We start from the raw sequence: 10,976 nt of genomic DNA, 5'->3' as shown, positions 1-10,976 counted from the left end.
TTCTACAGGGCCGTCATAGAGAGCATCCTAACATCCTCCATCACTGTCTGGTACGACTCTGCGTCTGCCCGATCCAAGGCCAAGCTACAAAGAGTCGTACGGACAGCTGAGCGGATCATCGGCTGCCCCCTTCCTCCCATCACAGACCTCCACAGCTCCAGATCACTGAAGAGAGATTGTGGCTGACCCCTCACATCACATCCAGCTCACAGCTTGTTTGAATTACTCCCTTCTGGACAGCGGTACAGGGCCACCAGGTCAAACACATCACAACACTTGAACAGTTTCTTCCCCAAAGCCACAGCCCTCCTCAATAACTCCTGATCATTGCACCTTGCACTTTATGTTCTTGCACTAAGTCGTACAGTATATTTATTCACTCATATTGGTACTGTATTTTTTTGTCTTGAGTTGTTGTGTTGTCGTCTTGCTGTTGTTTGTACTGTAGCTGGTTCAGCATGGAGAATACCAAGTCATGTCCTAGTGCACATGGAGAATACCAAGTCATGTTCCTAGTGCTGCACATGGAGAATACCAAGTCATGTCCTAGTGCACATGGAGAATACCAAGTCATGTTCCTAGTGCACATGGAGAATACCAAGTCATGTCCTAGTGCACATGGAGAATACCAAGTCATGTCCTAGTGCACATGGAGAATACCAAGTCATGTCCTAGTGCACATGGTAGAATACCAAGTCATGTTCCTAGTGCACATGGAGAATACCAAGTCATGTCCTAGTGCACATGGAGAATACCAAGTCATGTTCCTCGTGCACATGGTCAATTAAGTTTAATTGAATTGAACATTGAGTTTTCTCTTCTCTACCCTGGTGCGTTTTAATCTTGGCTGAAAACTCATTAATTGTATAAGAACTGTGTATATTTCACAGACAGCGCAGGCTCTCACCAATGGTCTCCTTTCTAAAAAGTTATAATTTAGCAAGGGGCCCCGGCTAAGGGTGATAGAAACATCTTATCAGCGCTTCATCATACAGTGAGAATGAGCCAACACATACTGGGTTAGGGTTAGGGTTGCCATAGCAACTAAGGAATGTTCTTACCTGGCCAAGTCAATCTTCAGATTCAAATACAATTTACCTGCTTTTCATTTCCTGATGAGAAGATTTTAAGCAAAAAGTCCCCCCCAAAAAAAAACTGATGATGGCTGATGATAGTTTGGCAGAGCATCAGGGGTCAGGGGTCAACGGGTCGCAGACTTCAGGTTATTGCAAAAGATAGTCGGCCAAATACAAACATTAATAAATAAATATGAGTGCTTAATTTGATACATCTGCTGTTGATACACATTAGTAAAGTGAAGGGAGTCACCGCACCAATGTCACCAGCTATCTAAACTGCATCCACTCTAGTAATACAGAGGGTATGTGACTGATCTTAGTATCAAATAAAAAATCACGTTAAACCAAATTTCCATGGGTGTGTTACATTTTGCTGAACCAAATTGCAATGAATGAGTACAGTAATACATAATACATAAGTAATACAGTAATACATTGCAATTGTGCAGAGTTAGAACATCTGAGTGGTGCAGCGTTAACTGCCATGGTCCTGATGCCTGGAGAGCTCTACTTCACACATAGTAAGAGGCTTAGCTTGGGTATTAAAGTCAAGCTGTCCTCAGCGCCGGGCGCTGGGTGTGATGCCTATAACATTGTGTTGTAACACAGATCACTTTACACCTATGTGTGAACTGTAGAGGTTGGAAGTCAAAGGTGGGTGAATGTGGCAGTTACTGTACAGTGATGTCTGTGAGGAGAACGAACGAACACCATTCATGAAGTGCTCTGGAAAGTATGCACGTTGATCCAGAAAGGTAGAAAGTAATAATAATAATAATAATAATACATTTTATTTGTAAAAACACTTTACATAAAGAATCTCAAAGTGCTACAATTAAAAACAAGAAGATAAAACAAGAAACATTTTCAATTAAAAAAGCTAATAAAAGGCTCTATTAAAAAGGTGGGTTTTAAGGCCTCGTTTAAAAGCATCCGCAGACTGTGGTGCCCTTAGGTGGTCAGGGAGAGGAGAGGAGAGTTAGGTGGTCAGGGAGAGGAGAGGAGAGGAGAGTTAGGTGGTCAGGGAGAGGAGAGGAGAGGAGAGTTAGTGGTCAGGGAGAGCATTCCACAGCCTGGGAGCAGCCCAGCAGAAGGCCCGATCTCCCATGGTGCGGAGCTTGGTCCTGGGGGTCTTGAGGAGGTTGGTGGCAGTAGAACGTGAGGAGGTCTGAGGGGTATGGAGGAGTTCCTGGAGGTAGGGGGGGGGGGGCAGTTCCATGGATGCACTGGTGGGTGAGGAGGGAGACCTTGAATTCAATTCTGAGGGAGACGGGGAGCCAGTGAAGTGATTTGAGGATGGGGGTGATGTGATCATATTTGCGCACCCTCATCAGGATCCTAGCAGCAGTAGGTACAATATTACACAAATAACAAACAAGACATGAATTCTGAACACATAATATTGATAAATTAGTCAATAATAACGCATTAACCTCCAATGCCAGTATTAAATTATGCCTGACACTGCTCAATACCCAACCTTCCTCAAATCATACATTTCTGGAACATTTCCTTCTCAGAATATTCAAATATTCAAATATTTAATTCATACAGTAAAACATTCATTTAAAAAAAATACATACAGTAGCTCTGACCTTTTTATGGTTTAAAGTTATTTTCTATTGTTTGCTTAATTGTGCATATTAATGTTCCACATAAAATCCAACAACCTAAACAATAGTCAATCTGTGTTGAACAATTTAAATTGTTAATAAGAAATGCTAGAGCTAGTTAGTTAGTTGTAATTCTCTATTACTGCAGAGCTAATCCCCCCGCCACCCTCGTACCCCCCAGAGCCAAGACAGCTTGACTTGACAGAACCAATTACATTGTTTTTAAACATCCCTTAACTGCATTATACACAACTAGCAACAGCCTGTCTCCCAGTCGGCCGTTGTTACCATGGCACTGTCACAAAGTGGGAGAGCAGACAGTTGCAGTGGTTTTGAACAACCACGCCAATATCTCTATCAAATGAATGTGCAATAACACTATGTGCAATATGACAACCCTCGGGTACATAAGGTTCAGAGATAGGAAATGTTAGGATATGTATAGCATAGCATAGAGTACAGCACAGTGTTTTATTTGTATAGTATAGTATAGTGGATAGTGTACATAGCCTTTATTTATGTAAACCAGCTCTTTTCCCTTCTTGTTTTTAGTTTTTTTCCTAGCACCAGGGGAGCCCCCCCTCCCAAATTTCGTTGTATGGTACCTGTACTGTATTAATGACAATAAAGACCATTCATTCATTCATACATTCATTCATTCATCTCATGTCAATCTAAGAAAGCTTCCAAAAATGCCTATCAGGCATCTCCCCCCTGTCCCTCCATCTCGTCTCTCCTATAGGCAATAGACGTGTGATAGACGTGTATGTTTACAGTGTTTGTAGCCCTAAGTGCTTTTTTTGAGAAGTATAGAATATTATTTGAAAGCAGTTCAAGGACAGTAGAATGTTATTTGAAAGCAGTTCAAGAACTGTAGAATGTTATTTGAAAGCAATGTACTTTTGTGAATCACAGTAGTCTGTGAGCTGAAGTTAGGCCAATCCAGAAATGAGGAAACGCTGAATACCTAAGGTGTTAGGGCGTCTGTGATCTCTGACAAGTGATTATGACCAAACCAATTATGGTCCGGAGTCTCATCCAAATCTCACCAGTGCTTATGACATAATATTATGTAATTATCTCATCCAAATCCTCCTCCGGGGGGATGTCTCCCTCCCCTCTCTGCTTAGAAGCGTATATAACCATACACACGCATCACTAGGAACAAGTGAGCCTGCAGACACTTGCTGCAACTAGAGCAGATCAGAGACTAGCACTGCTAGTATCCTCACTGAGAAATAATGAACGGCACTGAGGGCAACAACTTCTACATCCCCATGTCCAACCGGACTGGGCTTGTGAGGAGTCCTTTTGAATACCCACAGTACTACTTGGCGGAAAAATGGCAATTCTACTGCCTCGCATTCTACATGTTTTTCCTCATCGTTTTTGGTTTCCCCATCAATGGTCTGACATTGGTGGTCACAGCTCAAAACAAGAAGCTTCGTCAACCTCTCAACTTCATTCTTGTCAACTTGGCTGTGGCTGGAATGATCATGGTCTGCTTTGGATTCACCATCACCATCGTGTCTGCTATGAATGGCTACTTCGTCTTTGGGCCCATGGGCTGTGCCATCGAGGGCTTTATGGCGACACTCGGAGGTGAGACTTTTTTTGCATGTTATTTTCTTTAACTAGCTAACTACACCATGTTAACCTGAAGCTCTGGGGCCTGTTCCACTAAGCGAGATTAACTCTGATCCAAGCGATTAACTCTGATCCAGGTTTAAATAAGCTTGCGGTCGGTTCCATCAATGTGGCTCAAATAATTCGCTGCTTGGTTGCTATGCAACCAATCCTTCTGAGTAATTCTGGTCCCGAGCAGACTTACAGGCTGGTTTAGGTAATGCGTGCGTCAAAAAAGGCTCACAGGCGGAAACTACATCCCGAACGACAGTTCCTCAAGTGTCTTTTAGGAAATATTAGTTCCCACTTCACACGAGATAGATAGATATATAGTTTGACTGTGTGATAGATAGATCATTTTATATTTTGAAAGTGTGATCGATCGATAGATAGATAGATAAATAAATTAAAAAGTGTAAAACATTAAATAAAATAGGTATGTCTATCAACTTGCATTGCCGACATTACAGCGGTGTGGCTGGCGCAGGGGTTAAGGCAGCCAGCTAGAGTTCTGAAGGCTGCGGGTTCAGGACTTTATTTAACTTAACGTTTTTTTTTTTTACATTTAACCGAAGCCTTCATGCAAATCGATTTACAATATATGTATATATATCTCTGTCTAAGTGAAACATCTATCCATCAGTAATCATAAGAAAAAATAATCTATGCCAAAGTTAGAAGAACATAATTTACTCAGAAAGGCTTCAAACACCATTGTAATCGTGTCAGTTCTTGTAAATTAGCCTGCACCATCATTTTATAGCCTATATACTTTTTTAGATGAGATTTTAGATTAGATTCAAACAAAGAAATGCAATAAAAAGTGTGTCTGAAGAGGGATTTGAACCACGGTCTTAAAATTATGAATAAATACCATGGCAGCGGTCAATACCACTAGGCCATCGTAACGATATGACAGTTTGTAGCCTGCTGCTGATATCACCACAGTAGTAAATATTCATTTATTAAAATATGAACATATAACAATAACTGGGGCTAGTATGACCTACGCATTTAATCGGTCAGCAATTTCTTGCCAAACCATTTCCCTCGCCTTGTTAATTGCGGCAGTATTACACTATTTTACATCTTATTTGTCGTCTTCATAAAGATCAATCTTCATTTCGACAGTTTGACTCTTCGGGGCTCAAATGTGCAATAAAGCGGAATCACACAGTAAAGAAGTATTGAACACGCTACCTGAAATTTATTTAATAATTGGTGAAGTCTTTGTTTCCAATGACAGCTTCAAGACGCTTTCTATACGAAAAACCTAATCTCTCACAGTGATCAAGTAGGATTTTGGCCCATTCTTCAAAACAGAATGTCTTTAAATCTTGAAGATTCCGGTGAATCTTGATCTTCAGTTCCTTCCACACATTTTCTATTGGATTTAAGTCTGGTGATTGAGTCTGGTGATTGACTAGGCCAGTCCAACACCTTTAGTTTCTTCCTCTTGAACCAATTGATAGTCTCCTTTGCATTAAGTTTGGATTGTTGTCCTGCTGGAAGATCCACTAACAGATTCTTCTCAAGAATTTCCCAGCACATGGCTCCATTCATCTTCCCTTCGATCATTTGGATTGCACCAGTACCATGTTAAAACAGCCAATACCATCCATGATGCTTCCACCTCCGAACTTCACTGTAGGTATGGTATTTGTAGGATCAAATGCACAGCCATTTTTCATCCAAACATGGCGCATCATATTGTTGCCGAAAAGTTAGATTTTTGTAGCAAACTGTATCAAACTTCAACATGGCTTTTCTTCAATGGAGACTGGCTGTTGTTTTCTTTGCGACACCTGTACCCACTGCTTTCGGGTCTTTCGGGAGCTCTGCTCGAGTGGTACTTGACTCTTCTGACTTTCTGAGCCCGGTCAGAAATCTTGTGAGTAGCTCCTGTGGTTGATGGTCGATTGATGATCCTTCCACTTGCGGATAATGTCCCCAATGGCATTCATAGGAACATTTAGGAGTTGAGAAATCCGTCGGTAACCAGTGCCATTACTATGCTGCTCAACGATCTTGTTGCAAAGGTCTTAGGAGAGCTCTATGCCGACCCGTCATGAGATGTTTCTTGCAGGAAAGCTTGATTTGTTTACTTGCATTCAGAGGTGCGGAACACTTGTTCAAAGAGTGGAAGTGCTGCTATGTCCTAACCCAGCTGAGCACTATGTCCTAACCCAGCTGAGCACTATGTCCTAACCCAGCTGAGCACTATGTCCTAACCCAGCTGAAGTGCTATGTCCTAACCCAGCTGAGCACTATGTCCTAACCCAGCTGAGCACTATGTCCTAACCCAGCTGAAGTGCTATGTCCTAACCCAGCTGAGTGCTATGTCCTAACCCAGCTGAGCACTATGTCCTAACCCAGCTGAGCACTATGTCCTAACCCAGCTGAAGTGCTGTGTCCTAACCCAGCTGAAGTGCTGTGTCCTAACCCAGCTGAAGTGCTGTGTCCTAACCCAGCTGAAGTGCTGTGTCCTAACCCAGCTGAGCACTATGTCCTAACCCAGCTGAAGTGCTATGTCCTAACCCAGCTGAGGTGCTATGTCCTAACCCAGCTGAGCACTATGTCCTAACCCAGCTGAGCACATGTCCTAACCCAGCTGAAGTGCTATGTCCTAACCCAGCTGAGCACTATGTCCTAACCCAGCTGAAGTGCTATGTCCTAACCCAGCTGAGCACTATGTCCTAACCCAGCTGAGCGCTATGTCCTAACCCAGCTGAGCACTATGTCCTAACCCAGCTGAGCACTATGTCCTAACCCAGCTGAGCACTATGTCCTAACCCAGCTGAGCACTATGTCCTAACCCAGCTGAGCACGTAATACAGCACAGGTAGGAGGAAGTCATTAGTGACATAACCTGGTTTCGTGATTCTTTAAAAATGTTGTATTATTTATTTTGGTAAGTTTTTAAACAACAAACATCTAGACGTCACAACAAGGACAGACATTAAAGGAAAACAAATAACTCCATGAAGTAGAAAGTAAGAAAAATAAACTAATTATAGAAAAAACACAACAGCAAACTAAAAAGGCAATAAACAACAGCAAAGAGACCCAAAAACCCCAAACATATGCCAGTATACAAACATGTGTGTGCAATGGGGGAAGGGGGGGGGGGCATTACCACCATCAACAACCACGTAGATGTAAGAGTTCATATATAAAAATAAAACATTAAAATTAAAATAAAAAAATAAAATAAAAAAGTGGGTCTCAAATAACGTAGCCTAATTTGTCATGGATTCTCTTCCGTAAAAGATAAGAAGGGGGACCACACTTCTGAAAACACATCCGTCTTATCCTGCAGGTCGTATTTAAGTCTCTCCAAGGGCAACACAGACATTATCTGGGTGATCCATAGCTGTTCAGTAGGAATGACATCGGTGTTCTACACTTTTTTGGCAAAAATCTAAGAGTGCCAAACTATTTCCCATGTTCAGGACTCATATTTACATTTGCATCAACCCCTAAAAGGTACAAAAGAGGAGATTTGCTCAATTTGAGCTTAAGTATGGATTCAACCAGAGCGTGGATCGATTGCCAAAAGGGTTTGATCTTGGGACAGAACCAAAACATATGAGGATATGTCCCCAGACTTTTCTTACATTTATTACATAACAAAGAATACTGAGCCGAACTGATTGAGCGAAGGGTTCGATCACCAGTGCAAATAAAAGTGGGGATAACGGACACCCTTGCCAGTGCAGAACTGTTCCAGTCCAGATCTACCTAGTAAATGGTTCAGGCAAACAATTTAACACCCTCTCTCTTCTCCATCCTAGGTCAGGTTTCTTTGTGGTCTCTGGTCGTACTGGCCGTTGAGAGATACATTGTTGTCTGCAAGCCCATGGGAAGCTTCAAGTTCGGGAACAACCATGCCGGTGCAGGGGTTGCATTCACCTGGATCATGGCTATGTCATGCGCTGCTCCTCCTCTCTTCGGCTGGTCCAGGTAAGACTGTCTTGGGTAGTTCATTTCTGTAAGATAACATGGCTTCAACTTGCCATTCTGATTATGCCCCCCAGCACATTTAGTTAATTCCCAGGTAGAATTATAAAAAGTGGGTAGAAATAGTCTTATTGTAACCTAATCAAATTGGAATACAATTTCACATTGTATTTATATTTCTGATAGGTATATCCCCGAGGGAATGCAGTGCTCATGTGGACCCGATTACTACACTCTGAGCCCAGGCTACAACAATGATTCATACGTCATGTACATGTTCAGTTGCCACTTCATGTTCCCTGTGTTCACCATCTTCTTCACTTATGGAAGCCTTGTGTTGACAGTCAAAGCGGTAAGATACGTCTCACAAGAAAACATGGCAATTAGTAGTGGAAGAGAATGTTAGAGATTAAACACTACTACAAATACAATATGTACATTCTCATTATGGAATTCTTATTGTTATTACTAGAATATGAATAGTCTGTAATGTTGACTTACTTAGGAGACGCCCTTACTGTGTATAGCAGGCATCTAATAAACCCACTGTCTTGCTCAACACATTTTTAGGCTGCAGCCTCTCAGCAAGAATCAGCGTCCACCCAGAAAGCTGAGAAGGAAGTGACACGTATGTGCATCCTGATGGTCTTTGGCTTCCTGGTTGCTTGGACCCCATATGCTTCCTATGCTGCTTGGATCTTCCTCAACAAAGGAGTTGCCTTCACTGCAGTGTCCATGGCTGTTCCAGCCTTCTTCGCCAAGAGCTCAGCCTTGTTCAACCCCATCATCTATGTGCTGCTAAACAAACAGGTTGGTTATTCTGTACAGGTCAAAAACACAGTCTAATTGAGTTGCATGAATTGTGATGATCAAATAATTAATTAGTTGACATTTTTATTGTAATATAATTGTACGGTTTTTTTCCACTTTTATTGTACATGCCTCCTCAGTCTCTGATGTCATGGTCTCTCTTTTTCAGTTCCGTAACTGCATGCTGACAACCTTGTTCTGTGGCAAGAACCCATTGGGCGATGAGGAGTCCTCCTCTGTGAGCACAAGCAAGACAGAGGTGTCTTCTGTGGCGCCTGCATAAATACATCTTCCTATCTCTGCACCTATGTCTGTCTGATTTCTACCTATACCTGATTTTCTACACAGACTGTTTTGAAGAAAGTTATATTTCTTTGATGAAATGGACTTCATGTGCACATATTCTGTATCTGTAACAATTGGGTCTCATCATGTCATACCAGGTAACACATACTGTTTAGACTGTAACAGAATCAGGGCAGCAGCGTGTGTATGTTGACAGTTTCTCCTCAGAGCTTGGAGAGCTGTAACTGACACAGCGACATTGTGAGGCAAGTTCAACAACAAGACAGTAGTTAAGCAAGGTCACAAGACACAAAACACATGAGTACTGTATACAGTATATATACAGTAGTATATGTATACTGTATACGTTCACAGACTGTCAATCAATGTAGGCTATGACTGGCAGTTTTTTTTATTTACCTAAAAGAAAGAACAGTTTTTGCTCTCATAGGTGGTATCAAGTGTTTGGATTTGGGGAATAGATGATCAGACGACTTGCTAAGCAGCTCTCCGGACTGTCTTGATGGATCATCAGATTGTATGTTTATGTCATTGTGAGGCTAGCTATTGTTTTGTTGGCCTGTCATCATTTCATGTATATATTTTATAAATAAAACAAAATATAGAATTAGATAAATAAATGCATGCATGAAAATACAAATACTTGTTTGTCATTGTCATGTCATTTGACCACAAGTTCAAGTCTGCCTAATATAGTGCTTATTGTGTTTCTGTTTGCATATTGTTGTTGCTAATGCTAATGCTTGCTAATACCGTACCCTGATTACTTACCCTTACCACAAAAAGTTAATACCTAACTCTAACCACTCAAAGTTACCCAACCTAACCCTTACCTTAACCACTAGATGTTATTGCCAAATACTAACTAGGCTAACCCTAAAAACATGTTTTATCCTTTAGTGGTGCTTTGTGGAAAAGTGCAGATTTCCCTCTACAGTAATAATATGCACGAGCATGTTATGGTGGCCTTGTACAATTGTTACTGCGTGCATGTTTTGCTAAGAGACTGTGAGATTTATAGGTCTATGGTAAACACACATGCTTGTATATTTGCGACACAAACTGTTTCTCGTGCGTTGGGGCAATTCATTACATCCACGTCGGTGGGTGCAAAACATGCTCTTCTCAATATCATGGCTACTCTGGTGAACATTTGTTTCACATGCTATATTCTCACTTTTGGATCATAATATTGGTATCGCTAAAACACTGAGATTATCCTCTCTTCAACCGTGAACTTTTATAACAAAAAATCAAACATTTACATTACATTTACATTTTTGGCATTTAGCAGACGCCTTATTCCAAAGCGACTTACAATCAATACATTTGAATACTAAGCAAGTGAATCAGCAGTCCACCATTCGTGGCAGGAAGAGTAATCTAGCTCAGGCCCGGGGCCATTGATAGAAGGAGAAACCTTCTTCTACCACCTTCTTCTAAAACTTTTTTAATTTTTTATTTAAATACTGGAGGAACAGAGAAACAGTACAAGGGGGCGATAGAAGTTCTTAGGGACACAGTAGAGGGGAAAGCGGACGTCTTTAGGAGACGTAGTGCTGAGGGCAGAAGATGCTCAGGA

General features: G+C 41.5%; 1 protein-coding gene across 1 annotated transcript; it reads left to right on the top strand.

Moving 5' to 3' along the window:
• Window positions 1–3,933: 3,933 nt before the first annotated feature.
• On the top strand, window positions 3,934–9,371 carry LOC308170804 (green-sensitive opsin-3; the record flags this gene model as incomplete). The annotated part of the gene is made up of 5 exons (XM_080545645.1): window positions 3,934–4,294; window positions 8,113–8,281; window positions 8,465–8,630; window positions 8,849–9,088; window positions 9,258–9,371. 5 exons carry the CDS (start codon window positions 3,934–3,936, stop codon window positions 9,369–9,371), a joined length of 1,050 nt encoding a protein of 349 aa, XP_080401771.1.
• Between the last annotated feature and the right edge of the window lie 1,605 nt (window positions 9,372–10,976).

This window comes from Nansenia antarctica, assembly GCF_963989245.1.
Source record: "Nansenia antarctica genome assembly, chromosome: 15".
Lineage (NCBI taxonomy): Eukaryota > Metazoa > Chordata > Actinopteri > Argentiniformes > Microstomatidae > Nansenia > Nansenia antarctica.
This window is presented reverse-complemented; position numbering and strand designations above follow the sequence as displayed.